The 27,985-nt window shown below is 50.0% G+C and overlaps 3 protein-coding genes and 1 pseudogene across 5 annotated transcripts in view; 2 read left to right on the top strand and 2 right to left on the bottom strand.

Annotated features, from left to right (window-relative positions):
- Znf668 (zinc finger protein 668) overlaps positions 1-27,985 on the top strand; it is a 704,021-nt gene that overhangs the window by 99,301 nt on the left and 576,735 nt on the right. The window lies entirely within an intron of this gene.
- On the bottom strand, positions 62-6,786 carry Tgfb1i1 (transforming growth factor beta 1 induced transcript 1). Of its 3 annotated transcripts, none has more exons than XM_004671032.3 (11): positions 6,728-6,786; positions 5,472-5,587; positions 5,296-5,348; positions 5,037-5,179; positions 4,811-4,898; positions 4,592-4,697; positions 4,294-4,488; positions 1,301-1,474; positions 980-1,061; positions 600-748; positions 62-379 (listed from the first exon to the last, which is right to left on the bottom strand). In XM_004671032.3, exons 1-11 carry the CDS (start codon positions 6,738-6,740, stop codon positions 113-115), a joined length of 1,386 nt encoding a protein of 461 aa, XP_004671089.3. In that variant the 5' UTR covers positions 6,741-6,786; the 3' UTR covers positions 62-112. The 3 variants fall into 3 exon arrangements, with proteins under 3 accessions (XP_004671089.3, XP_044987541.1, XP_044987542.1); XM_045131606.1 differs by lacking the exon at positions 6,728-6,786 and adding an exon at positions 5,805-6,385 and having other exon boundaries at positions 5,472-5,602; XM_045131607.1 differs by lacking the exon at positions 6,728-6,786 and adding an exon at positions 5,805-6,384.
- Armc5 (armadillo repeat containing 5) lies at positions 8,997-20,990 on the bottom strand. Its single transcript, XM_004671034.2, has 6 exons — positions 18,956-20,990; positions 16,390-16,497; positions 15,510-16,296; positions 10,929-11,425; positions 10,174-10,306; positions 8,997-10,073 (listed from the first exon to the last, which is right to left on the bottom strand). Exons 1-6 carry the CDS (start codon positions 19,599-19,601, stop codon positions 9,254-9,256), a joined length of 2,991 nt encoding a protein of 996 aa, XP_004671091.2. The 5' UTR covers positions 19,602-20,990; the 3' UTR covers positions 8,997-9,253.
- Positions 19,234-22,151, top strand: LOC101597373 (annotated as a pseudogene).

The following is a 27,985-nucleotide window of genomic DNA, read 5'->3' as shown; positions in this document are numbered from 1 at the left end:
GGTCAGAAGCACTGGGTCTTTTGAACGGGGGAGGGGGGAGGGAAGGGAGGGGGGACGGGGGGAAGGCAGGGGGTGGGGGGGGCGAGAGGGCTGTTGGGAGGCGCGGTGGACGTCAGCCGAACAGCTTCTGGAAGCAAGGCTGGCAGTAGGGCTTGCTGGCACGCTCCTGGAAGGAGCCCTTGGTGAGGGGGCGCAGGCAGAAAGTGCAGGTGAAGTGATCCGGGTGGAAGCGGCGGCCCAGCGCGGACACGCAGCGGCCGGTCACCGGGAGGCCGCAGGTGGCACACAGCGAGCCGCGCTGCGCGTGGAAATGGTTTTCGCACAGCGGGCGGCCCTCGTGCTCGAAAAAGCTGCCTCCAGAGAAGGGCGCGAAGCATTCCTGGGAAAGGCGGCCGTGAACCATGAGCGAAGACCAGGACCAGACACCCCAAGTTCATGGTTAACCCACCTTGCTGCCCACGGCCCCGCCACGGACGCCAGCCCGCAGAGGATAACCGCCCCACGAGAGCTCCCGGTCCCGCCTCCCCCGCCCCAGGACCTCGCTCCCTGCAGTCCCCAGGGCCTCAACGGCCCGGCCCGGCCCGGCCCGCCCCGCGCACCCTGCAGACGAAGCAGTCCGGGTGCCAGAGCGCGCTGAGCGCGGAGATGTAGTTGTCCAGAATGGGGCCTTGGCAGCCCTGGCAGCGCGGGGCGAACAGCTGCAGGAAGTCCTGGCGGCAGTAGGGGCGGCCCTCACGCTCGTGGAAGCCTAGGGGCGGGAACCGAGGGGACTGAAAGAAAGGGTGTGGCGAGACTGGGGACCGTCGCCACTAGGATCGTGAGCGGTAGGGAGGGAGGAACGAGGTCTGCCCGAGAAAAGACGGGAGGGGTTGCGATGGGAACCCAAGGGGAGGGCCAGAAGGGGAAAGGAGAAAAAGCGTGGCTCGGCGAGACGCACGGAGATGTGGAAGGGACCTGCAGTTTTTAAGTGTTAGCTCACCCTCATCTCCAAAGGGCTCCCCACAGCTGACGCAGCAGAAATGCTCTGGGTGCCAGTGAGTACCTAAAGCGGTAACCATTTTCTGCAAATAAATAAATCAATAAATCAAAGGGGACACTCACTGTGGCCTTTTGTCTTTTCTTCCCTCTGGCTGCCATCTGCAGTATGTGTCAGAGCGGGGAAATATCTAACTGGAAATTTGGGATTAAAGCGGTAGAACAGAGGGGCAGGTATAGCCACCCACTAGGTAGGTGCAACAGGTCTGGATGTGGCCCATGTCACAGGCACTCTTGGCGAGTCTGTGGGGCCTGGTAGGCTTACATGTCGAATGGGTTGCTTGCAGAAGCCACATCGTGGGGAGAAGCGCTCAAAGTAGCACTCTGGGCAAAAGGGCGCGCCGTCCTTCTCAAAGAAGCTGCTGCCTCCCAGGGTTGTGGAGCAGCCACTGCAAAGGAAGTGCTCAGGGTGCCAGGCTCGGCCCAGAGCGGTCACCACCTGTGAGTTTCAGAGTGTGGGAGCAGGAAGCTCTTAGAGTGATTCACAGAGTGCCAGATACTCAGTGAGCATGAACATTTTAATGTCCAAGGTCATGCAGCCTGTAAGTGAGGACTTCCAGCTTGACTCCAGGATCGACTTAATCACGAAACACAGGAGCCATAGTACATAATAATACATAATACATTCCATGATATGTAATAATACACAGTACATAGGGCCCACTTTACCTTCAGGGGACTCATGAAGAGGTTTTAATTCCTTTTAAAAAATCAGGGTTGTTTTTGGGAGCTGTTGTTCTTTTGAAACACAAGGTCTTGTATAAGTTGCCTAGGCTGGCTGGCTTCACATGCACTGTGTCTTAGGTTGGCTTTGAACTCTCTCTCTCTCTCTCTCCCCTCCTCTCCCCGTTTCTCGAGGTAGGGTTTCACTCTAGCCCAGGCTGACCTGGAATTCACTATGTAGTCTCAGGGTGGCCTTGAACTCACAAGGCCTACCTCTGCCACCACGCCCAGTTTAATTCTTTTTCTTTTTTGTAATGGGAGAGCAAGAGAGTGAGAACACACAATAGAGAGAGAAAATGGGTGCACCAGGGTCTTTAACCACTACAGTTGAGCTCCAGGTGTGTGCACCACCTTGTGTGCTTGGCACCTTGTGTGCATGCATGACCTTGTGTGGCTGGTTTACATGAATTCTGGAGAATCGAACCTGGATCTTTAGTCTTTGCAGGCAAGTGCCTTAACCACTTAGTTTTCTCTCCAGCCCCTGAAATCTCAATTATGTTTTAACCTGCAGAGTGCTGGGATTGAGGCATATACCATGTCGGGCAATATAGTCATCTTCCTTACCAACATTTTTTTTTTCTTTTTGAGGTAAAGTCTCTGTAGCCCAGGCTGACCTGGAACTCTTTAGTTCCAGGCTGGTCTCGAGCTCACAACAATCCTACTTCTGCCTCTAGTGCTGGGATTAGAGGCATGCGCCACCACAACTCGCAACCAACAATTTGTTTTTATTATTTGAACAGAGAAAGAGACAAATGAAAACAAAAGTACCTAGAGCTCATAAATGTCATACCATCCTACTATGCTGAGACTGGCCATTTTGGGATGGAAGCAAGCACTTAATCTAGCAGAAGGGTCTAGGTCAATTGGGCACAGCTGTGGTCAATCACATCCACTTGATCCATAATCCAAGAACCAGAGCTTGAGGCCAGACTTTGAAAAGGAAGAGACAGCCTTTATAGATGACTGAGAGCTATGAAGCAGAGCTAATGAGCTGTGAAGATGAACTGGAAGGGTCTGAAAAGGGACTAGCACAGTGCTTGGCACACAGTTAGGCCACAATACACAGTAACCAGGTTGGAATTCTCTCCCTGTCACTTGTGAGTCACAATATAAGCTTCTCCATCCATAAATATAAACGATATGCTCAGGGTATAGCTTAGTGGTAGATTGTTTAGCATAGACAAAAGCCATGGGTTCAATCTTTAGCACACACATCACTTTTTTTAAAATAAAAAAAAAAACATAACTGGAGCTAGGTGTGGTGGTGCACACCTTTAATCCCAGCAGTTTGGAAGCAGAGGTATAACTGCTGTGAGTTCGAGACCAGCCTGCCTAAAGTGAGACCCTACCTCAAAAACAAACAAACAAACAAAAATTACTGGGACTAGCTGGGTGTGATGGCGCACACTTTTAATTTCAGCACTCGGGAGGCAGAAGTAGGAGGACTGCTGTGAGTATGAGGCCATCCTGAGATTACACAGTTAATTCCAGGTCAGCCTAGACCAGAGTGAGACTCTACCTCAAAAAAAAAAAAAAAAAAATTACTGGGACTGGAGTGATGGCTCAGTGGGTAAAGTGTTTGCCATACAAACAGAAGGATCTGAGTTGGGATCCCTGTACCCACAAGATGGACTGCAATCTCTGTGCTGGGGAGGTAGAGACAGGAGGATCTCTAGAGTTCACTGGTTAGCTAGTCTATCCTAATCAATGAGCTCTAGGTTCAGCAAGAGCCTGTCTCAGAACATAAAGTGGAGAATAGCAAATGAGGAAAACACCCAGTGTGGACCTCTGACCTGCACTCATACCCATGAACATGCACACATACACACATACACATGCAAAACCCCCATAAAATATAATGTTCTCTTTAGCTGGGCATGATGGCACATGTTATTAATAAAAGGACTTTGACCTGGGTATGGTGGCGCATGCCTTTAATCCCAGAACTCAGGAAGCAGAGGTAGGAGGATCACTATGAGTTCGAGACCACTCTGAGACTACATAGCGAATTCCAGGTCAGCCTGGACTAGAGTGAGACCCTACCTCGAAAAAAAGAAAAAATAAAAAGACTTGGAAGGAGGAAGCAGGAGGATCATAAGTTCAAGGAAAACCAGAGTTACATAGTAAGCCTGTCTCAAAATACCAAAAGTTGGGCTGGAGATAAAGTTCAGTGCAAGACTAACTGGGTTCTATTCCCAGAACCACATAAAACCATGCATAGTAGTGCAAACCTATAATCCCAGCACTTGGTAGGAGGAGACAAGAGTTCAAGGTCACCTTTGGCTCCAAGTGAATTCAAGACCAGCCTGAGATATGTGAGAACCTGTCTCAAAGAAAAAAAATTTCCAAGGCTTAGGGATATAGCTTAGTAAAAGGAGGCTTGCTAGTATGTACAACAGCCTGGGTATTGGTCCTCAGCACAAAAAAATAAATATTTCCACTTGATAGTTATTCATTAAAATGGGAAAGTACAAAGTCTGGTTCTCAAAGACAGACCATGTGGACATCTGCCTTTACTCTCAGGGCTCCACTTACTTGCCCAGCAATAGGTTTATTGCAGGAACCACAGAGGCCCTTGGCCTGGGTGGGAACACCACGGCGGCTGAGGTCGGACTGCAGCAGCCCAAGCATAGTGTCCAGGCTGCCCTTGTTAGTAGGTCCTGGCGGAGATGGGGAGCCCTCAGTGGTGGAGCTCAATGTGGGTGGCTGGGTTGGGCCTGAGGCTGGAAGCTACAGTGGAGAGGACATGAAAATTGAGTCAACATAACAGCAGAGTGGAAGAGTGGGTTTGGGAACCACAAAATGACACCAGTCCAAACCCTGCCTGACTCACGTGGTTCTGGACACGGAAGTCAGAGAGTGACGCCATCAGTCTATCCAGCTCCAGAGTGGCTGAGGTGGCTGAAGGCTTGGGGAGGACAGGGGAGGGGCTGCAAGTACTGTGAAGAACACAGTTTATATAATCTCAGAGCCTTCCAGGGGAACACCCCCTCCAGTAACTCAGACATCTAGGACCATCACCACTCAACATTACCAACTACGCAAAACTCACACGTTGGGTCTGTTTTTGTCTTCAGGTTGGTCTTCTTTCTGTTCCTCTGCAGTCACCTTACTAGATGGGAACTGAGACATTATTTCATCTGGAGAGATGAGAGAAGAATACTGGACATGAAGCCATGTTTACCCTCCCAGTTAAGGCTTTTAGGCTCCTTTAAGTGTTCCTCTGGGAGATCTGTGTCCCTTTGTCTCTGCCCTGTTTGGCCCTTTTCCTCTAGTACCTGTAATGTTGAACTGGGTGGCATTAAGTTCCTGAAGCAAACGGTCTAGCTCACAGAGTCCAGTTCCCAAGACTCCACTGGAAGAAGAGAATGGAGGGGCCACAGGGGCCACAGGCTTTGGGGATCGAGGCTTGCATACTGTGCTGAGGAAGAAAGGATGGGGTACAGGATTTAAGTGGGGAATCCAAGCATCCAAGCCCCTACACCTCAGCCTCAGTTGACTTCCCCATCCCCATATCTCAATCCTCAGGCTCCTCACCTGTATAGATGGTCCTTGTCCCCAGAGGTTCCCAAAGATTCCCCAGACCCTGTCTATGGAGCAAAGAGATATGTGTGAAGGGTAAGGCACATCCTTTTCCCCACTCAGACTGATTCCCGTAGACCAGGCCAACTTTGGTCCCAGTGGCTGTCCCAGGCCCCAGAATCTCATCTCACCTGTGACTGGTGGCCATAGGGTGGGGGAGGTGTGAGTGTCTCTGGGGGGCGCTCTTTTGGAGCCCCTGACCTTGATATGTGTGAGGTGGTGGTCTCCAGGTCAGAGAGCAAGGCATCTGCAGGGAGAGGCCCTCAGGGTGAGAGGGTCGAGGGGTCAGGGTTAGGGTGGAGATGGGCCTTAAGTGATTAGGGAAGAAAAGGTTCCAAGTGGGCATTTTTTGAAAAGGACAGAAGCCAGTATTAAGGGCAGAGGTCGAAAAACAAAAAGAAATCCAGGACCAAACCAAGGCATAGAAGCGGAATGGTAGCAGGGATATTTATGAGCAGACATACCCACTGACTCATCCTGGGAGTGAAGTCCAAACCAGGTTCTTGACTCCTTTATTCTCCCCATATTTCCCGATGCAGTCATAACTGGCTCTTGACTGAAGCCCAAATCGGATCCACTCCAAATTGCTCAATTGGCTATGAGCCTAGCACCCAACTTCCTGATTAGATACTCTCTTTGCCACATGAATTCCTTCGCCTACCTAAACAGATCCAGCCCAGCTTGGTCCCACTGAAGTCCCACCCTGTGCTCTTTGTGGGTAAACTTGCCAGGACCGACTTTCTGGTTAGTTTCTTTTCCGTGTACCATTACTGAAGAGCACCCTCTACTGCAGGGTGCTGGAACTTCTCCCAGGGAGGGCACAGCCTTCAGCTTGTCTCAGCAAATGCGGGGACAAAACGCCTGGGTCCTCCTTCTTGCCCCCAAATGTCCAATGACCCCCAAACCTCAAGGCTCAGTGCTTTGAACCTATGCGTCCGTGACCTGTCACTCTTCTCTCTAGCATCTTGGCATATCCTCTTATCGTCTTTTTTGCCCTAATGTCTTGACCTCTGCTATACTTGGGAGCCCTTAACTGTTCTCTTTCCGAAACCCTCCGCAGGCCAGCTGGCTCCTTTCCTCTCTGGAACTTATGTCATGCTCTCCTCACCCGTCTATTTTTCCAGTCCCTTTAACCCCTCCCTTCCCGAGCCCTCGGGCGCTTCTTCGCCGGTTCCGTCCCTCGCCCAAGCCGGGATGGAAGGAGAGGAGGGGGTAGACCCAGTAGAGGCAGGAAGGGGTACGTGGATTTGGGAAGGAGGCGCGGGCAGTGACAAGAAGCGAGAGCGAGAAAACTGGGACGGAGAGATGTGGGGAGTGTGAGTGCGAGGAAGAGGAGGATGCAGACAGCGGTGAGAGCCGGGGGTCCCGAGGGTCTGGCCCCACTCACCCAGGTCCTCCATGGCGGTGTGCGGGCAGGCAGCACGGGGCGAGCAGGGCGGGGGCTGTGTCCGGTGGGGCGGGGGCGGGGGACGTCCGGGAGCTGGGAGCAGGGCCGTGACCATGTATGGAAGCCAAGACCCGCTGGGATGGCAGGGGGGGGGGGGAGGCGAAGGGGGAGGGAGACCCGGGTGGGGACATGGAAGAAAGACAGCACCAGGGCCCACCCTAACCCAGCCTGCTGGCCTGCGCGGAGGAGGCCACACCCCAGTCTTCGCCTTAGTTGCAGGGAGCCCCAGGCGGCTGAAGTTGCTGTAGCAAACCCCAGAGCACTGCCTAAGGGAGTCTCAGAAACACACTGAGATCCTAGGCAGTGCTCCCCTTTCACTTAAGGCATTCCTAAGAAACTTGTCCCTGGGTAAATTTTTGAGTTAGGAACAGGAGTGCTGTTCTAAAGATGTTAGACCCTAGGTTTAGAGACCCTGACAACCATGCAGAGTACATAGAACATCCTTCACTCACAGGACAGTCACAACAAGCCACTACAGATCCTATGGTAGGATTCCCTCTCCAAGATCTACTGGAAATAGACGTACAGAACAAGCAAAGCAAAACACAGAGCCAAATTCAATGCAAACTCCCAGGTGGCCGAAAGCTTGATTTGGGCCCTTTCCAAAATAGTTCCCCCCACCAAGGTATTGATGAAAGTAACATAGAATGACAAGCCGCCCCAGTTAACGGGATGGTTAATCTTGTCAGCTTGATAACATTTAGAATCACAATGGAGAAAATGGGTTTGTTTGTGAGGGAGTTTCTAGATTAGATTAATTGATGTGGAAGACACTCCCTAAGTGGAGCTCCATTTCATGGGCTGTGGAAGGAGAAAGTGAACGGAGTATTAGCGGTCACCTTCCTCTGCTTCCTGAGTGCAGCAATGTGAGCAGCTGGCTGAGGGTTCTGCCACCATGCTGTCTCTGCTATAATGGAGCCTGTGTGACAAAAAAAAATCCTCTCTTCACTCAGGAGGCATAGGTAGGAGGATCGCTGAGAGTTCAAGGCCACCCTGAGACTACATAGGGAATTCCAGGTCAACCTGAGCTAGAGTGAGACCCTGCCTTGGAAAGCCAAAAAAGAAAAAGAAAAAAGAAACCCTCTCTTCTTTAAACTGCTTTTGTCAGGTACTTGGTTGCAGCAACAAGTAACTGTTACCAAGGTAGCACTGTGGCAGTTGAACATGAGCATGGGTAGACAGCTGTCTTATAGTCACTATGGGAAACAGACTTGATGTCAACCCATAAGCAAGTCAAAAACCTGGGGAACTTCGTAAAAACACTGAAGCCCAGGGCATACCACCTCCCCACTTCTAGCCTAATTCAATCAGAAAGGGTCCAAGACATCAGGTATCTTTAAAACGTATCCATGTAGTTGCAATGCCCAGCCTGAACCAGGACTTGGACAAACACACAAAGATTCAGGGACAGCAAGTGACAACCTTAGCTCCCCAGAAATAGACCCTGGCAAGCCCAGTCTAGAGCTCTCCTCAGTCTGACTGCCATGCAGGTGGTCAGGGATATGGAGCCCAGTGGTAGAAGTCCTTTGTTTGGACTTTAGCTGTCTCTGCAGGTGACCAAGGCAAGGCCTCAGAGACCCCAGGAACACAGCAGGTCTTCCCTCTGGTAGATGACATTAAGAAACTTGGCTCAAGGGCTGGAGGGATGGCTTAGCAGTTAGGTGTTTGCCTACAAAGCCAAAGGACCTAGGTTTGATTCCCCAGAATGCACACTAGCCAGATGCACAAGGGGGTGCAGGCGCCTAGAATTCATTTGCAGTTGCTGGAGGCCCTGGCGTGCCCATTCCCCCCACCAATCAAATAAATAAATAATAAAATATTTATTAAAAAAAGGAAACTTGGCTCAAGAGACTGATCATCCAATATGGGATAAAGGGAGTCAGAGGCATGTTAGATATCAATCCCTGCCACCACATTCAGTGTTCCCCGTTGTTACTCTCTCAGCCCTGGCCGAATTGTGTCCAGTTAGATGTCTTATTTAAGCTATGAGGCCTGTGAATAGGAAGCAGGCCTCCCCTAGGGTCTCAAAACACATCCCAGAAAAAGACACCCCTGCTCCAGGAACCGCTTGACAATTATTAGACTCTTATATCAAGGATGGCCTATATCAAGACACAGAGATCTGGATGGGATCCTACTTGACAGGTTCACAGATGGAAGAATCGAGTCCCCAGAGGAAAGTACGCAGAAACACCATTCAACAGCAGTATTCAAGTCCCAAGTTTTTAATCTCGACTCCATAGGGCTGGGCTAGGCAAGTTTCTGGGGTCTTGGCCTGTTCTCTTGAATTTCATGCCTAGACCCTGGCCTTGGCTTTTCAGTCATGGGTCTTCACAGCATCATCCTGAGGTTCATTTCCATCCTCTCTTCTGTCCTTGAGGATGATTTCTTCTGCACAGCCTTCTCTTATGCCACTCCGAGGGAAGCCTCTTTTATAGCCAATGCCATCTTTGGGTCCCAGGGATGTCAACAGTCCAGCCTGGGGCCTTTGTGCTCTGACTCAGTCCCAATCACCACAGCCAGTAAAGCCTCAGTCAGAAGCCCTGCCTCCTCACTGGCTGCTTCCACAAGCCCCATGAGGGCCAGGGCCCGCTTCCTTGGGCACTGCCCTGGTCCCAGTGTCCAGCGTGCACAGTGGGCAGCTAGCCGGGGCCGGCCCAAACGGAATACCTCACCCACCGACTCAGGGCCTCCCCGGGGACCCAAGTGGATGTGGCCCACAGCTTCTTCCAGTTCCTCCTCCAGCCCAGGCAGCAAGAAACGACTGGCAGCCTCTAAGGCCTCCTCAGCCTTGGAGCCCAGGAGGGGCTGGCCAGGTGGGGGTACAGGCCCCAGAGCAGCCCCACAACCCCGGCAACCATGCAGATGATGCAGGACAGGCCAAGCTGCACTGGGCGACAGGCCTCGCAGCGGCACCAAGTCCATCTGGGCTTCAGCAAAACTGCCAGATAGCAGGGCCCGGAAGAAGGGAGAGGCAGTGGCTGATGCAGCCCGCTGAGCTGGAAGCTGTAAGCCTGAGTCCAGGAGGAAGTGCAGATCAGGAGCTGGGACAGGGGCTGGACCCAGAAGAGGTTCATAGAGGCAAGGGGAAGGTGGGTGTAGGCCCAAGGGCATATCAGGAGGAACAACTGGGGTCACAGTGGGAGTCAGTAGGCCTTGGAGGCAGGAAAGGGAATCCGCTGCAAAGAAGAGGAAGAGTGGGTGTGGAACTGGCTGAGTTAGTGCTGCGAGGAGGAGACGGAGGCCACCTTGATCCAGAAGTAGCCGGCGACATAGAGAGGGCTTCCTATAGGGAAAAAGGGATTCTTTCAGAAAGGAGACAAGGACCACACTGGGTAACAGCAATCTTGTTCTCAACCCCTATAACACACTGCTCTCCCCCTCACCGGCAGATGAAGGGCAGGGTGAGTGCACAGGCTACACGGTCCTCAGGACTCCCAGAGAGTAGCAGGTGAGTGAGGGCACCTACTCCAAAGGGTGATTCGGCCTGGACAGTCAGGTTCTGCAGCAGCATCTCACCTGCGGGAATGGGCAGTGAGGGTCAGGTTGGGAGTCTGCATGAAAGAATGGGCTATGATGGGCAAGATAAGACTTTGGGCCCTTAAACGAAGGGAGGGTCAAACCTCAAGGCAAGAAATCAGCAGAGGAAAGGGATAACTGGCCCTAAGAGGATGAGGTTAAGCACCAGGAACTAAAAATCAAGGGCAATAGCACATGAGGGACTTGGAAACAGTCTACAGTCAGGGCACAGAAAACAGAGCAGTCCCTTGGCAGTACCAGAAATGGTGGCAGAACCTTAGTTTGTAAGTCACAGTGGAAACAGGACAATGCAGAACCAAGAGGAAAATGGGTAAAGAAAGGCAGATAGGCAACATGGTAGATTGTTGAGAGCCAAACTTGGTGCCAGGTTATCTGAGCCCCAAGGTTTGAACAGATAATAGAAGTCTGTCATGGTCATGCTGGGATGGTAGAGTAGAAGGGAGAGTTTGCCTCACACGCCTGACACCTAGGGGCTAGGTGGCTTGGATAGTGGGCTGGAGAGAACAATGAGAGGCCAAATCAGCAGGAAGTTAGACCTGGATCCACAGAAGATATGGGAGAAAATGGGCCTCTCACGTGGGCAGGACAAGGGGAGACATACCCAGCTCTCGGTGCTGGCTTCGGCGTGTAGGCCGGACACGTGGTGCAGGCCAGTCATCTGGCGAGACACCAAGAACCAGCCAGGCACGCAGCAGTGCTGCACCATAGCTGCGTACAAAGGCCTCAAGGCAGGCAGGGTTACAGGTGAGTCGTGCCAGGATGCGCAGTGCACGTGGGCTTGGCGGGCCTGGTGCACCTGTCACATAGGCCAGCAGGCCGCACAGTGCTGGACCAGTCACAAGGGCCCCACTTGGGTCAGGAGCCTGAGAGAAGCGTGACAGCAGCAGCAGTGCTGGCCCCTCTTGGCCCCAAGGCTCTTCAGCAGTGGCAGCAGGGCTTCGGCCCGGCCTGTGCAGTGTGCGGGGTGTCCGCAGTGAGATCTGGCCAGGAGTGGGACTGACTGGCTCAGATGGCTCTGGCAGCGGACATCGCTCAGGAGACCAGTCTGGGGAGATATCTCCAGGGCCTGCTGCATAGCCCTCAGAAATCAGCCACAACCTGCAGAGGGCAGGAAGAAAAGGAGACTGAACCAGAGCCAAGAGAAGGGAATTGGGGTAGTTGGAACGGATGGCCCATAGACTCAGGTGTTTTATTAAAATCAAGTTTGCAGTTTTAGCCCCTAGCAGGCAAATTCCTGCTCAAGGGGGCACATCACCAGGGTTAGATCTGAATTCCAGCCTAATATATGCAGACAAGTGTGAGCTCTGGCAGGGTCTCCCTGCTTGCTTTTTTTTTTTTTTTTTGAGGTTTTCTGGCTGTTTGGTTGTTTTTCTCTGCTTGGATCTGTGAAAGGCAGCCAGCTTCTTCCACCAATAATGGAATTTCTCCTGGAACTGTAAGCCTGAAATAAATTCCTTCTTCCCCTGAACTGTCTCTGGTTTGGATGTTCATCCCAGCAACAGGAAGTTGTCTACTACAGGAATAAAGTAAAAAAGACAGTCCTGCATTACAAGTTCAAGACCAGCTACAGAGTGAGACCCTGTCTCAAAAAAAAAAAAAAAAAGTGTGGGGGAGTTCTGAGAAAGAAGGGCATCTAAAGGGAGTATGTAGTGACACAGTCAGGTGAGGTAGAGCATTCATTTAGCACTACTGATGTTGACCTCATGTACAAAGCCCTGCTGTAGGCGCTGTAGGAAGATATGAACAAAACACTGCTAATCCAAAAGTCTGTGTTCTACTAAAGGTAAACAACACAGGCATGTAAACCACACAGTATGGCCAGACATGGTGGCACATGCCAGTGATGCCAGCACTCAGAAGGCTGAAGTAGGAACACGGTGAGTTTGAGACCTGTCTCAACTACAAAATTACATCCTGTCATTAAATCAAAACAAAACAAAACAAAAAGCCAGGTGTGGTAGCGCACGCCCTTATAGGCCCTTATAGGCCATGAGTTCAAGGCCACCCTGAGATGACATAGTACATTCCAGGTCAGCCTGGGCTAGAGTGAGACCCTACCTGTAAAAAAAAAAAAAAAAAAAAAAAAAAAGTCGGGCATGGTGGTGTACACCTTTAATCCCAGCACTTGGGAGGCAGACGTAGGAGTATCACCATGAGTTCAAGGCCACCCAGAGACTACATAGTGAATTCCGGGTCAGCCTGAGCTAGACTGAGATGCTACCTTGAAAAAACAAACAACAAAAAACCTTATTGTTAGTCTGAAATGTTAACACAGAAAAAGAAAAGGATAATGAAAGAGGAGGGAGACAGGGAGAGGTGAAATTTTATGTTTGGAATTCATTTGCAGTGGCTGGAGACCCTGGCATACTCATTCTCTCTCTCTCTGCCCTGGCCCCCATGGTAGTTTGATTCAGGTGTTCCCCAAAAACTTAGGTGTTCTGAATGCTAGGTACCTAGCTGATGGAAATTTTGGGAATTAATGCATGCCAGGATGTCTTGCTGCTGCAAACAGCTTTACAAGGGTGCCTGGGGAATTGAACCTGAGCTGACAGGCTTTACATGCAAGTGCTTCTGACTACTAAGCCATCTCCTCAGGCCAAAGAGAGGTGAAATTTTAAATAAGGTGAACATGATCCTCCACAAAGTTGGTAAGAACTGAACAAAAGACTTGAAAGACTGCTAGGTGTGGTGGTGCAAGCCTTTTAGTCCCAGCACTAGGGATGTTCAGGTAAGAGTTCAGGCCAGCCTGGGGTAGAGTGAGACCCTGTCTTGAGAAAACAAAGTCCTGAAGGAGATGAGAGATGAAGGTGTATAGAATGAAGAAGAGAAGAGAGACAACAGCAACCAAAGGGCTCTCAAATGGCACCTTCCTGTTATGTTTAGCAACTATAGCACAGACCATCAGGACATGGCTGCAGACGCAAGCAGAGCTCACAAGAGGCTGACATTTACTGAACACTGTTGTGTACCAGGTACAGGATGAGTCGACGCAATCTTTGCAACAACCCTGCCCATATACATGTATTCTTCTCCATTCCATACATAAGAAATCAGTGGTGCAGAGAAATCAATTAGCACTCTCATTAAGTTTCAGTTTGTAAGTGATGGTTAACAGACTAAAACATTGGGCCAGGCACAGTAATCTCAGCACTCTGGAGGCTGAGGCAGGTAGGAGGACTGCTGCATGGGTCACAAAGAGAGACAGTGGCAGCCTAGACTACAAAGTGAGATCCTATCTCTAAATAAATAAATAAATGGGGGGGGGCTGGAGAGATGGGTTAGCAGTTAAGGCATTTGCCTTCAAAGCCAAAAGACCTCAGTTCAATTCCCCAGGACCCATGTAAGCCAGATGCACAAGGTGGCACATGTGTCTTGAGTTCATTTGCAGTGGCTGGAGGCCCTGGCATACTCATTCTCTCTCTCTCTCTCTGCCCTCCTGTGGTGGTTTCATTTAGGTGTCCCCCATAAACTTAGGTGTTCTGAATGCTAGGTTCCCAGCTGATGGAAAGTTTGGGAATTAATACACTCCTAGAGGGAGTGTATTATTAGGGGCGGGCTTATGGGTATTATAGCCAATTTCCCCAAGCCAGTGTTTGGCACACTCTCCTGTTGCTATTGTCCACCTTATGTTGGCCAGGGGATGATGTCCACCCTCTGCTCATGCCATTGTTTTCCTCTGCCATCATAGAGCTTCTCAAGCCTGTAAGCCAAAATAAACCTCTTTTTCCCACAAGCTGCTCTTGGTCAGGTGATTTCTACCAGCAATGCAAACCTGACTGCAACACCCCCCCCAAATAAATAAAGTATTTTTAAAAGTTATTTTTATAAATAATATATAAATAAATAGGACTGGAGAGATGGCTTAGTGGTTAAAACTGCTTGACTGCAAAGCCTGCAGGCCTGAGTTTGATTCTCCAATATCCAGGTAAAGTCAGATGTACAAAGTGGTGCATGTGTGTGGAGTTCATTTGCAGAGGCAAGAAGCCCTGGAGCACTCATTCTCTCTCTTTCAAGTAAATAAGTCAAAATGGTTTAAAGGGCTAGAGCAATGGCTCAGCAGTTAAGGCACTTGCCTGTAAAATTTAACAATCTGGGTTGGAGTCCCCAGAACCCACATAAAGCCAGATACACAAAGTGGAGCATGCATATGGGGTTTGTTTGCAGAGGCTGGAGATCTGGCATGCCCATTCTCTCTGTCTCTCTCTGCTTGCAAATAAATGAATAAAAAAGAAAAAAAATAGTTAAAAAATACGTAAAGAAATAAAAAACATATATTAAAAACTTGGGCTCCACAGCAAACCACTATAAGTAAGTAACCAGTGCATCAGCCATTTAACAAACTTGTCTGGGGCCAGAGTTCTGGGTGATGGGGTGGAGTCAGGGTCAAAAGGCAAATCCAAGGGAGAGACAGTGCATTGAAGTGGGTCATATCAGGGAAGAACAAAGAATCATGAATTAAGAGTCAACAAAAGAGCTGGAGAGATGGTTTAGTGGTTAAGGTATATGGCTGTGCAGCCTAAGGACCCAGGTTCAATTCTCCAAGTCCCACGTAAGCCAGATACACATGGTATCACATGTATCTGGAGTTTGTTTGCAGTAGCTAGGGGCCCTGGCATGCCCATTCTTTTTTTTGTCTCTCCCTCCTTCTTTCTGTCTCTAATAAATAAATAAATGAAAATAAAATCTTTTTTTTTTAAGTCAACAAAAGTCTGGGGCTGGAAAGATGGCTTAGTGCTTAAAGCACTTGCCTACAAAGCCAAAGGACCCAGGTTCAATTCCCCAGGACCCACATGGTGGCGCACACATCTGGAGTTCGTCTGCAGTGGCTGGAGGCCCTGGTGCACTCATTCTCTCTCTCTCAAATAAAATTAAAAAAAAAAAAAAAAGTCTGGGGCTGGAGAGACAGCTCAGTTAAGGCATTTGCCTGCAAAGTCTAACGACCTGATTCCCAGTGCCTATGTAAAGCCAGATGCACAAAGTGACACATGCATCTGGTATTCATTTATAGTGGCTCCATTCTGTCTCTCTCCTACTTACAAATAAATAAATAAATAAATTTTAAAAAGAGTCAACAAAAGTCTTACTAAGACAGAACAAAGGTGGAGGTGGAAAAGAGGACCAGAGCACAAACCCCCTCCCCAGAGCATCAGTCACCTTCCCAGGCCCTGATATGAGCACTCACCTAAGGCTTCGGAAGCTTCCTGCCTCTGCCTGCTCAGGGGTCCGCTCCTCAGGGAAGTCCCAGGAAGCAGCTTCTATTCCTTCTTCTTCCTCCTCACCAGCCTCCCCACACAGCTGCCCAGCCAGGAGAGGTACCAGTCCTAGAGCCTGCAGCCTGCCCAGGGCCCCAGTATCATAAAAGAAGCCCACAAGTGCAGCCACAACTCGTGGATGCCAGGCACTGGCACAAGGGTCCCGCAGCAGACCCATCAGCAGCTCTAAACCACCAGCATCCCGCAGTCTGGCCCGGTTGATAGCCTCCCGGCATAGGAGGCACACAGCCCGCACTAGGGGCTGCTGGGAAGCTGGACTGGCCCCGTTGGTACCCCGGCGCCTACGGAGCTCACCTAGTAACACCTCCACACCACCAGCATTGCCCAGTGCAGGCCGCACCAGGCCCTGTGCACACAGGTTGGCAAGGATCAGGATGGCTGCTTCACGTATTGTCCGTTTGGGGTGAGATGCTAGGTTGACAAGTGGGCCCAGCCCCCCACCCAGACTTAGCTGCTCAGCACAGGCCCGGGAACAGCCTCGGCTGAGTTCCAGGAGGGCCCGAACTAGGGCTGAGGTCAGTGAAGGGTCTGGAGCAGCAGCCAGAAGCTCAGCCAGTGGGCGCACTGCTCCCTGTTGTGCCAGGGCTAGGCGGTGCTGAGGTGAGTCAGCTAAGTTGCGAAGGGCACGCACCACACTCTGGAGGCACTGTGAGTCCTGGCAGGCTGTCAGGCTCTCAACAAGCAAGGGAACAGCACCTAGAGAGGAAAGCACAAGACAGAAGATGAGCAAGGTGTCCCAAGCTCTCCTCCACCCCAAGCCCCAGCTAACCCCACACTTTATAGCCTCACCAGCAGAGTGTATGTCCCCACAGCACTCAGGTTCCATGGCTAAGTTCCCCAGAGCACGAGCTGTCCGGTTCTGGATACTGTCTGTCTTCACACACTGAAGAATGGTTACTGCAAGGACAGTGCCTCTTGAGGAGTCAACCCCTCATTTGTCTCTACTAAATTACTTCAAGCACTGGGTGTGGTAGTGCACACCTTTAATCCTAGCACTTGGGAGGCACAGGATGATCACTGTGAGTTCAAGGCCAGTCTGGGACTACAGGTTGGCCTGTGCCAGAGTGATACCCTACCTTGAAAAACAAACAAAAAAATTATGCCAAGAATGTGGCTAAAGTTCTGGAGATGTAGCTCAGTGGTAGACTACTTGCCTAGCATGCACAAAGCCCTGGGTTCAATTCCCAGCATCACAAGAAAGAAACAATAAGAATGTTACTTCAGGGCTGGAGAGATGGCTTAGCGGTTAAGCACTTGCCTGTGAAGCCTAAGGACCCCAGTTCGAGGCTTGATTCCCCAGGAACCACGTTAGCCAGATGCACAAGGGGCACACACGTCTGGAGTTTGTTGGCAGTGGCTGGAAGCCCTGGCGCGCCCATTCTCTCTCTCTCTCTGCCTCGTTCTCTTTCTGTCTGTAGCTCTCAAATAAATAAATAAATAAAATAAACATAAAAAATAATGTTACTTGAGATTATCCTGAGTGAGTAGGAGCTGGAAAGCTAAATAGGTATTTGTTAGAAGTATGGTGGATGGGGATATTAGAGGGCATTTCATGTTTGGAGCAGCCTTTCTAAATGCCCTGAGGTAACAGCCAGTGTCTATGCTACGATCTCACAGAAGCCCTCAAGTACCTGTCCTAGGGGTCAGGACTTAAGTGTAAATCCACTGGGGCCACACAGATTTTTTTTGGAGATGCTTGCATGCATGCACGCACATAGACAATTGGCATACCAGGTTCTCCAGCCACTGCAAATGAACTCTAGATGCATACACCACCTTGTGCAACTGGGTTATGTGAGTACTGGGGAATCGAACCTGGTCTTTAGGTTTGGTAGGCAAATACCTTAAGTAATACCACTAAGTCATCTCTCTAGTTCCCACACTGGGGTTTTAAGAAGGGAAGTGATATGACATAATCTGACAAGCTTGGAAGGAATGTACTACAGGAGAACAGATTAGGGCAGGGGAAATGGATGATTCTGTCAGGTAAGTAGTTCAGGATAATGGCCTGAACCAATTCTCTGAACACATGGTGGAAGAAGCAGGGTTTCAAAGAAGTGTATGGATTCAAGAGATATTTAAAATACAAAATAGAGACAGAACTCTGAAGGTTAGTAATCACTAAACCTATCATCTATTGAGGACTGGGCTAGAGTAAGGAGAATCTTGCTTTTGTCTGGCTGCTTGCCCAATTCATTGTGGCACAGATGCATTCTATGTAAATTTTAAATATATAATTAAATATAGTCTCAGGGTGGCCTTGAACTCATGTCCATCCTCCTGCCTCAGCCTCCTGAGTGTTAGAATTAAATGCATGCACCACCACACCTGGCCATGCTTCACTTTTTAATATTTTGTTTATGTGCAAGGAGAGAGTGAGAGAGAGAGACTGAGAATATGGGTGTACCATGGCCTCTAGCCAATTCAAACTCTAGGTACATGTGCCACTTTGTGCATCTGGCTTACATGGGTACTGGGAATATCCAGTCATTAGGCTTTGCAGGCAGGCACCTTAACTGCTGAGCCATTTCTCCAACCCAATGCTTCACTTAAAAAAAAATTGTCCAGTGCCCAGGTATGGAGGTCCAAGCCTTTAATCCCAGCACTCAGAAGGCTGAGGTGGGAGGATCAGCAAGAGTTCAAGGTCAGCCTGGGCTAGAGTGAGGAGACCATGTTGCAAAAACAAAAACATTAAGATTTTTGTCAAAACTGGCATAATTTCAGAAGACATCTCAGTAGTCTGAAAATCCGTACTCTTTGTTCACAATGTTGTCAGTAGGAGGCGCCAATTCAGCTAGGTTTTTTTTTTTTTTTTGCCAGAATTCTTTCCCACTGGAAAGAATTTTTAAGTATTCAGCCTACACTACAACGCCCCACCCCCCGCCAGGTCTGTCCGTTCTATATTCGTATTTCATTTTATCCCCACTACAATTTTGGAGATGGTCATTATCATACCATCTTACGAGAATCCTACCTTTGGCAGGGTTTGGCGACTAGCTGCACTACTTTTAAGGCCACTTTCTGAACTTTTTAAAACTACTACACATCTGGCTTCCAACTAACCCAAGCGGGGCCTTGTAAGGCCCTGTCAGCTGTGAACACTATAAATGTAAGGTAGGAAGTATTCAAAGTCACCAAGTAACACACTGGCTTCCACGTGCTCAAATGCTGCGAGGGGACGGCCAATACCAATCTGATCTGGGAGGGGTCATGTACTCTACGGGCAAGTGACGGCCTGTAGCGTGCCGCCTGGGAGATGGCTGCACATCACTCCATTGCAGAACTACATTGCGATGGGCAGATCCTGACAGAGGTGGGAGTAGAACCTTTCTAGGAGATGGGGCGGGGCACTTACCCAAAGGGAGAATGCCTCCGAGTCTGCGCACTTCAGCTCGGCACGCCCCTTCGGTACAGCAGTTAGCTAGAATGCTGAGCGCCAAGTCCAACGTCTTGCGCAAGCGCACTGGCGGCGAAGGGGCCTCGGCGGCAGGGGCGGGGCCAGGGGACGAATCAGCTGACGCACACGGCGAGGGGGCGGAGGCAGAGCCGGCTTGGGACGGGGTGGGGTCCGCTGCAGCCGTTCGCCGGAGCAGTGCGAGAAGGGGGCGGAGCCCGCCGCGTGCCCGGAAGCGCTCGATTCCCTCGGCTGCCTTGATGTGGCGCGTGCGAAGAGCTAAGAGCGCGCGGCCCAGGGGCGGCTCGTTGGTAGCTGGGTCCTTTCCCCCACCTGGCCCCTCCCCGGCCGCCGCCGTGAGTTGCGCGAGGCAAAACGAGAGCGAGTCCGTGAGGGATGGTTTCGCAGCCGCCATCTTGGCCCGGGCCGGAGGCTCCGCCCCGCGTCCGGCTACTTCCCTGAGAGAGAGCGGCACTGGACGAGCGGGGCGTGACGAGGGTGCTCCTCTCTGACGCTTCTTACCTAGCGCGGTGGCGATGATTGTGCGAGCCGGAAGTTGTAGTTCTAGAGTCTGCAACTCTGGTACTTGCACGGTCGCAGAGGACATGGCCAGAATGGTATTTTTCTAATTGCGCGAGCCCAAGGGGTGCGTGCAATGCATGCTGGGACATGTAGTCAGCGCGTAGGTCAGCGCGGTGTATAGACGGATGGAAAACTTCCCAGGGCCTCGGAGTAGGCAAGTGCTGCCGAGATCCAGACGTCCCACCACGGGATCTTATTGTTGTGCTGTGTTGCCCTGCCCAGGGTGACTTAGCTACTCTGGGCCCGGCATGTCCTTGTCAGCGGCCGCCTCTCCTCGCTCAGACCCGCCTGGCTACCCCCCAAGCAGTGGTCCGGCCCGGAAGTCCAGGCTGACCAATTCGCAGAACCCGGAGGCTGGTCAAAAGTGTCAAGTTCCTGACAGCAGCTGTACTTAGAAAGCAGGTGGAAGAGAGAGTTAAGCCAACCGAGAAAGTTCGCTAGCCCTTCCTAGAGCGGCACGGGCTTGTAGAGCTTCCCGTTTCCGGCGCTCAGACTCTTTGGTCTGGTCGTCCTAAGTGAGTGGCATCTAGGTTCCCCGGCACTTTTCTCCCTCAATGGAATCTGCACCACCTGAAGTGGCGAGGGAGGATCTGGACGGGGCGGGGCTGCAGGGAAACGGGACGTCTGGAGCCCCCAGGTCGTCCCCGGATTGTGAGGTTGTGCCGCATGCGCGCTCCTTCCGGGTGTGTTCGTAGCAAGCCGGGCCAGCCCGCTGCCGCCGCCCGGGAGATGCTGCTGGGCCTGCAGGTCGTACATAGGACAAGCTCTGGCCCCAAGGGAAAAGAAGCCTCTGCTAAAACCAGTTGCCCTACAGTCCCCAAAGCTTTCAAATGCCGAAACTGTGGAGTGACTTCAGCCTTCCTGACTTCATTTGTCATCAAAGCAGTCACGGCGGTGACAAACCTTACAGCTGTCCAGAGTGTGACAAGAGCTTCAGACGTGGCTCAGATCTAGTTAAGTACTACCGGCTACACACTGGTGAGAAACCGTACCCGTGCCCAGAATGTGGTCGTTGCTTCAACCTCAGTTCTAACCTCATCAAACACCGTCGGGCCCACTCAGGTTTCCGGGCCCACTCAGGTTTCCGGCCCCACAAGTGCATGGAGTGTGGGGAGGCCTTTGGTCGCAACTGGGACCTAGGTAAACACCAGGGGGTGCACGCAGGGGAGAAGCCCTACACATGTGCCGAGTGTGGTAAGACTTTCAGGGTTAGCTCTAATCTGGTCCAACTCCAGCGCACGCACACGGGAGAAGCCCTATCCCTGTGGGCTCTGTGGCAAGAGTTTCAGTCTTAGCTCTATCTGCTGCAGCACCAGCGCTGTCATACAGGTGAAAAACCCTATTTCTGTGCTTGGTGTGGAGACAGCTTTGGGCGCAGTTCCTATCTGCTTGATCACCAGCGTTCACACACTGGTGAGAAGCCCTACAATTGCTGTGAGTGTGGCAAGAACTTCACCAACAGCTCTAACTGCCTAAGGCACCAGCGCACCCACAATGAAGAGCCACCCTTTAGGTGTCCTGAATGTGGGCGTGGCTTTAGTGAGCACAACATGTTCACTGAACACCAGTGCATCCATTTTGGTGAATGATTCTGTACTTTTCCAGAATGTGGCCAAAGCTTCTACCTAGCTCCAAGCTCCTTAAATACTCACATTGACACACTGGGTTTTGAAAAGCCCTACAAGTGCTCTGATGGCAGCACCAGCACATTCACATAGGCCCAAAACTTACACTGTCCCCGAGAGTGTGGCAGAGCTTCAGCCAGAGACCTACCATGTGACCCAGAGTGGAAAGAAGCCTTTCATTCGCCTGCAATGGGGCAAGGCCTTTGCCCACAGCTCCAGTCTGGACTAGCACCACCAGATGTACCACAGTGGTACCCTCTGCACATACCCCTGGCTTCAATTTTAGTTTAAACTTCATCCCTGGCTTTGGCTCAGTCCTCAAGAAGCGGGAGGGACCACACCTCCTTTCTGCACTTGTAAGGCTACTGATTTGGGGCTGATGTTTGGAGGAACAGCACCAGAACTGTAGTCACTGCCTTCAAAGAGCCCTTCAAGATTAAAAAGAAGAAAGAAGAGAAAGAAAAAGAAAAGGCTCGTTCTTTGAGGCTACAGAATGTCTACCAGCTAGAGGGATAGTATTTGGATAGTAAGAGCCATCCATCCCTGGTCCAGTTGTTTCCAGATGTGGACATGTCTTGCAGCTGCCAAGCCAATCTCATCACAGCCCTAGAGAGAAATGGGGTTACCACACCAAAAGCAATCACTACCTTTTCCCAGAGGAAGGAGACCACCAGGCAAGCCCCTGTGAGCACTACAGTGGTGAGGTTGGAGGTGGGCATTTCTGACCAGAATGCATCATTAAGGTTGTGTTGTGGCAGAAGGACCAGAGGTTTTGAATTTGGAATTGTTATACAAGCTCTGGGGTTTTTGCTTGCATTAAAAGACCTCTCAGGTTGGAGATATGGCTCAGTGGTTAAGCGGTTGCCTTCAAAGCCTAAGGGCCCAGATTTGATTCCCCAGTAGCCACATAAAGCCAGATGCACAAGGTGGCACATGTATCTGGAATTCTGCAGTGGCTGGAGGCCCTGGTGTGTCCATTCTCTCCAAATAAATAAATAAAAATATTTTTAAAAAGACCTCTCATTGGCATGACAGCTTAATGTTTAAGGTGCTTGCCAGCAAAGCCAGAAGACCCAGGTTCGATTCCCCAGTACCCACACAAAGCCAGATGCACAAGGTAGTGCATGCAGCGAGTTGTTTGTAATGGCTGGAGGCTCTGGCACACCCATTTTCTCGGTCGCTCTCTTTCAAGTAAGTAAATAAAATATTTAAAAAGACCTCATCACATGCTGTTTTTACTGTTGATTTGGATGGTGGGGCTCAGGCTCAATCAAAGGGACAGACAATTGTTCAGGGATGCTTTATGGAATTTTCTAATCCTAGGCAAAGGTCTGGATTTATCATCTGCCCCTCTCTCATCTTCAACCCCTTCCCTTGCAAATTCCTCTAGCCTTTTTTTGGTTTAATCTTTCTATCAGTAGAGGAAAAAGTGACCAATTTACTTGTGCCCAGACATTGGGGCCTATTTTTCTGGCATGGAGGGTTGGCCACATAAATGTATTTCCAGTAAAATCTAGTACTTATGGGAGTTAAGGGGGTTTCCCAAAGCACTACATAATATGTATTCAGAGCAGAGTCCAAAAAATGAGGCTCTTCCCTGTGGGTTCCTGTGTCCTCTGGAGTCCAGCCACGGTTCCACTGAAGGCGTCCAGGCAACTGTGGTGGTGAGCGTGCAAAAGTAATGACTTTCAGGAGACAGTTCCTATGAACAGTTTTCAGTTTATTGTCAGGGAAATGGGTTTATAAGCAGTTGAGGGTCCTAATGGGATTGGATGTACAAGGTTGCTTGCTGATGCCTAATTAGCATATGGGGACATTCATTCCAGCATGTAGGCAATGGCAGAGGGAAGGTATAGGGTACAGGGGAATGGGCTTTGCAAAGGTGCTGGCTGATACCATATAAGGAGTTTCCTAGGCAACTGGCCAAAGGCCACAGGGTTATGGGCAAAGCCTAAGTCTTATCTGAATGTCCAGGTATCCCTGGAGAGACAGTGGCCTTACTTCCTGCTGATCTCTGGGTCTGAGATTTTTGTCTGGGGGGGTCCAGGCTCACTGAGACCCCCAAGAATGGGTTGAAGATCCCAGCTGGAACCCCTGAGAATGGGGGAAGGAGCTCCCCTGCCAGTCTGGTACCCGAGATATGACCAGTGGTTCAGGCTACTGCGACCTCTTCATAGCCTGGGGCCTTCGTGTCAGACAGCTTAGGTTTGCTTTAACCCAGGGCCCTGCCTATGTCCAACACTTCCCCATAGCTGTCTGTGTCCTGAGAGGCATGGTCTAACTCTTTTGAGGTGTTGTCTGTTTCAAAAACCTGATAACCCATTCCTGTGACGGTCCTTTTATCCTTAACCCTGGCACTTGGTGGTCTCCAGTTTTGTTGCCTTTTAAAGGCATGCTGCGTTTAGGACTGTGTTCACATAGAGTTAATACTAAAAGGAAAGAACATGAATTTAGCCACCCTCAGCTTCTAACAGTGTCCAGGTTTGTCTCTTCCTAACTATATGCCCTTTTGGGTCTGTTTCTTCATCTGTAAAACTGATAATAGGGGCTGGGAAGATGGCTCAGTGGTTAAAACCACTTACAAACAAAAGCCTGCTATCCTGAGTTCAAGTCCCCAGTGCCCATGTAAAGCCCGATGCACAAAGTGCCACATGCATCTGGAGTGCATTTGCAGTGATCAGCAAGAGGCCTTGGCACACTTATTCTCTCCCTGTAAATAAATAAATAAAACATGATGAGGGCTACCTCACCAGCCTGTGGTCAAGATCCCATGGGTACATCTACATGCACAAAGTGCCAGAGGAATACTCTTTATGCCTCAGTTCCTCTCTTCCTCAAGTCTAGAACCCTGTCAGGTGACAGACAAAAAGCATCACGACAGCTCATGCAACAGCTTCTCTCTAAGGTTACCAACAGTCCTGGCCATAGATAGCCTGTCCTATGAAGGCAGTGCATTCAGGACCAGGAACAACACAGAATGATGCTGGCACTGGAGAAAGGGTGTCCTCTGGCAAAGATCTAGATGGCTTCACCCAGGTGACATCTAATGAACAGTGATTACTCCTCGAGCTGGAACAAATGCCCCCACACAGGGGTAAGTGATGAAAGAAAGGGTTCTTTCTCTTTTTTTCCCCTGCATTTTATTACAAATTGTAACATTTTGGTGAAAAATTGACAACTGAGTAGGAAACCACTGCTACTGAATTAATCATTGAGGAGCTATCAATAACAAGCATGGAAGGACAAAACTCCCTCCACAACACCTGACATCTTTATGCCATCAACATGTCTCAAGAACCTCTACCCACCAAATCAGAGACTCCATCCCCACATGGAGTGACCACAGACACAGCCAAACACAAAGTGGAGAACCCACATGTTTATAAAAGTTGCTGGTAGAGACATAGCCTTGGAAGTGGGGCCTTTCTGTGGCAAGAGCTGAGCTTTGTTTTTCATGTATATGTGTGTGTGTTCACATGGGCACACGTGTGTGGAGACCAGAAGTCGACATGGGGGGGGGGGTCTTCTTCACTCACTTTCCACTTTGTTTTTTGATAGAGTTTCTCTGAAACTAGAACTCAGCTAACACACCCTAGGAACTCCCTCTGCCTCTCCAGCACTGAGATTACTGGTACAACATTACCACATAAGGCTTTTGCTTTGTTTTGTTTTTTGTTTTGCGAGGCTAGGGTCTCATTCTAGCCTAGGCTGACCTGGCTTTAGTCTCAGGGTGGCCTCGAGCTCACAGTGATCCTCCTACTTCTGCCTCCTGAGTGCTAGGATTAAAGGCGTGCACCACCGAGTCTGGCATCACACAAGGCATTTTATATGACTGGAGAATTAAAAAAAAAAAACTTTTTTATTGACAGAGTCCATAATTATAAGCAACAAACTATAATTCCCTCCACACTCCCACTTTCCCTCTTACAAATCCTCCATCATATCTCTGCCCCCTCTCAATTAGTCTCTCTCTTTATTTTGATGTTATCCTCTTTTCCTCCTATTATGAGGATCTTGTGTTGATAGTGCCAGACACTGTGAGGTCATGGACATCCAGGCCATTTTGTGTCTGGAAGATTGCATTGTAAGCAGTCCTACCCTTCCTTTGGCTCTTACATTCTTTCCGCCAGCTCTTCCACAATGGACCCTGAGTCTTGGAAGGTGTGATAGACATGTCTCAGTGCTGAACACTTCACTGTCATTTTTTCCCAGTACTATGGTGACTTTTGAGTCATCAGGACTGGGCATCATTTAAAAAAAATATTTCCACATATGCATGTGTTGGAGGGAGCACTCTAGGGCCGCTTGTGTCTGCAAATGAACACCAGACACTTGTGCCACTTTTTGTGTCTGACTTACATGGTGGCTTGGGAATTGAACCTTAGTGGACAGGCTTTTCAAGCAAGTTCCTTTAACCACTGAGAAATCGTCCTAGGCCCACACTGGGGGATCTTTTTTATTTTTGAGGTAGGGTCTTATTGTAGCCCTGGAGTGAACTCTCTAGTTCCAGGCTGACCTCAAACTCAAAAATCCTCCTACCTCTGCCTCTTGAGTGCTGGGATTAAGGGCATATAGGCCGATTCCTATATGCCTTGGTTAGAGGTCAGAGTATTGATCCCTGACATTCACCACTAAGTTGTGGGAATGAAGCAAGTATGGAAGCACTTTGTAAATGCTAAGGACTTAGGTGGACCAGGGATAGGCGGAGTGGGTGACAAGTCTCCCCTGGGATGGCCTGACTCCTGTCTAATTCTGGACGTGAGATTGAATGAAGTGCCACCAGGATGCCAGAATCCATATCCTCCCATCTGATCCTCGTGGGTCATGAAGATGTCTGTGCTGTGTGATTGGTGTGGCAGTGTTTGTTAACTGGAGTCCCAACCACCTGTAAGCTCACTTGATTTGGCAAGACTTGGAGGAATACTTGGCATAGTCAGTCTCTTCCCAGGACATTCTCCAAGCATGCTCTGGAAGGACAAAGCTTATGCCTTGTATGGTTCCTGCTAAGTCCCACCATGGGGCAGACATAGTACTGAGAAAGGCCAGGTTGCAGTCTAGTGATTTGCAGTGTTCTTTCCGGAGATCTCCATCCATTCCCCAAAGGTGAAGGAGACATTTCAAGGAGTGAATGAGGATGGTGAACTACTCAAGGCAGACCTGCCCACCTCCTACCCTAGCTCGCCTTCAGGGTTGAAGGTTTCAGTAGATGTGGGGATAGGTGAACCCATGGACAAGAGCAGAGACCAGGGGAACAATTGGAAATAGGATGGTTGGCAGTGAGTGGCGAGATCCAAGCCCAGCAAAGGAAGAGTTTCAAGGTTTCCTGTCCCCAGTTGGTTTGACAGTTAATCTCTGTTGTCAGTTTGCTTGGATCAAGAATCAAGTAAGAGATACACCTCTTGGGCATTACCAGGGAGGAGTAGCTGAGTGGCGAGGCCCTCAGCTCCTCAGAGTGGGCTGCCCTTTCAGCAGCAGTCTGTATGTGAAGAGGAAAATGCAGTGCTTTTTCCTGGCTGCCCTTGCTCCTTGCTGGCAAGTTCATCTACCCTGTTGCTGCCATCAGAACTCGGCTTCTTTGACATTCCAAAATGGACCAAAGACCAGTGGTTCTCCAGGAATCCTCCAAGCCTTTAGCACCAGATCAGGACTGCTGGGGCATCCAGCTTCATGGACTAAATAGCTATTGGATTCTCAGCCTCTCCAGTAGGTAACCACTGTTGAACTGCCGCCCTGTATTGTATAAGCCAGTGTAATAAATCCCCTTTGTAATATATTCATTCAATTGATTCTGTTCCTCCAGAGGGTCCTGACTAATACAGTAGGGAAGAGAAAGTCCTTGGCAATGAGTCCAGTAACTTGATAAACGCAGTGGTCTAGTAGGACACTCCTAGCTCCTGCCTGCCTGCTGCCTATGAAGATCTCTAAGAATGTCTGATGTAGGTTCTGGCTTAGGGCTGGACCTCAAGGTTTATGGTTCTAGATCCTGGGAAATGCCCTGAGTCTCCTTTCATACTGCTTCCCTACATAGCTTGTGGTCATGGACATGTTACTTCTTACCTCCCTCAGTCCCAGCCCTGTGCTACAGCTGCTCAGAGTTGAAGGGACATCCTCAAATGGAGCCCCTGTGTGAGAGCTCAGGGATGCTGAGTGCCTGGGATGGTGGTCACTCTCCTTCACCTCGGATGGAAATTCTCATCCTCATGGTTAAGGTGAAGGAGAGTGACCACCACCCTGGGCACCCAGCATCCCTGAGCTCTCCCAGGGGCTCAGAGTGTTTTCCTGTAGTATTAATTATAAGAAGCCAGAGTTAGGATTCCAGTATCCTTTAGCTCAGAAAACCTGTCCTCAGATAAGTCCAGGCCCCTTTCCTGGATACCATAGATTCCACCCACATAACCTATTTCCATGAATGTCAGCTCTCTGAGCTGATCACAAACTCTCTGTGACATTTAGGGGATCCCTAAGTGAGGGGAGACAGACTAGAGTCCTGTTTTCCATGTGTGGTCTCTCTAAGGCTTGCCAACCTTCCATGAACTCCAGAAATAGATTAAGATGCTCCTTTGGGCCTGGGGAGATGGCTCAATAGGTAAAGTACTTGCTGTGCAAGCATGAGGACCTGAGTTCAGATCCCTAGAACCCATGTAAATGCTGGGTGTGGTGCACACCTGTAATCCCAGAGCTGGAGAGGTAGAGACAGGAGGATCTCTAGGACTTGCTAGCTAGCTAGTCTAGCTAAGTTGATGAGTCCCAGGTTCAGTGATAAACCCTATTTTTTAAAAAAGGT

This window comes from Jaculus jaculus, chromosome 12 (genome assembly GCF_020740685.1).
Source record: "Jaculus jaculus isolate mJacJac1 chromosome 12, mJacJac1.mat.Y.cur, whole genome shotgun sequence".
Taxonomy (NCBI): Eukaryota; Metazoa; Chordata; class Mammalia; order Rodentia; family Dipodidae; genus Jaculus; species Jaculus jaculus.
Note: the sequence above shows the minus strand (reverse complement) of the source record. Positions and strands in the feature narration are given on the sequence as shown.

Coding starts and splice junctions, on each gene's coding strand:
- Tgfb1i1 (XM_045131606.1), bottom strand. CDS start 5,883: ATGACTGCATCGGGAAATATGGGGAGAATAAAGGAGTCAAGAACCTGG. Junction 1,475..4,293: donor ATAAACCTATTGCTGGGCAA/GTAAGTGGAGCC, acceptor TGAAACTCACAG/GTGGTGACCGCTCTGGGCCG. Junction 749..979: donor GGAGCCCTTTGGAGATGAGG/GTGAGCTAACAC, acceptor TCCCGCCCCTAG/GCTTCCACGAGCGTGAGGGC.
- Armc5 (XM_004671034.2), bottom strand. CDS start 19,601: ATGTCCTCTGCGACCGTGCAAGTACCAGAGTTGCAGACTCTAGAACTA. Junction 11,426..15,509: donor GGAAGCTTCCGAAGCCTTAG/GTGAGTGCTCAT, acceptor TGCCCTCTGCAG/GTTGTGGCTGATTTCTGAGG. Junction 10,307..10,928: donor AAGCCAGCACCGAGAGCTGG/GTATGTCTCCCC, acceptor CCATTCCCGCAG/GTGAGATGCTGCTGCAGAAC.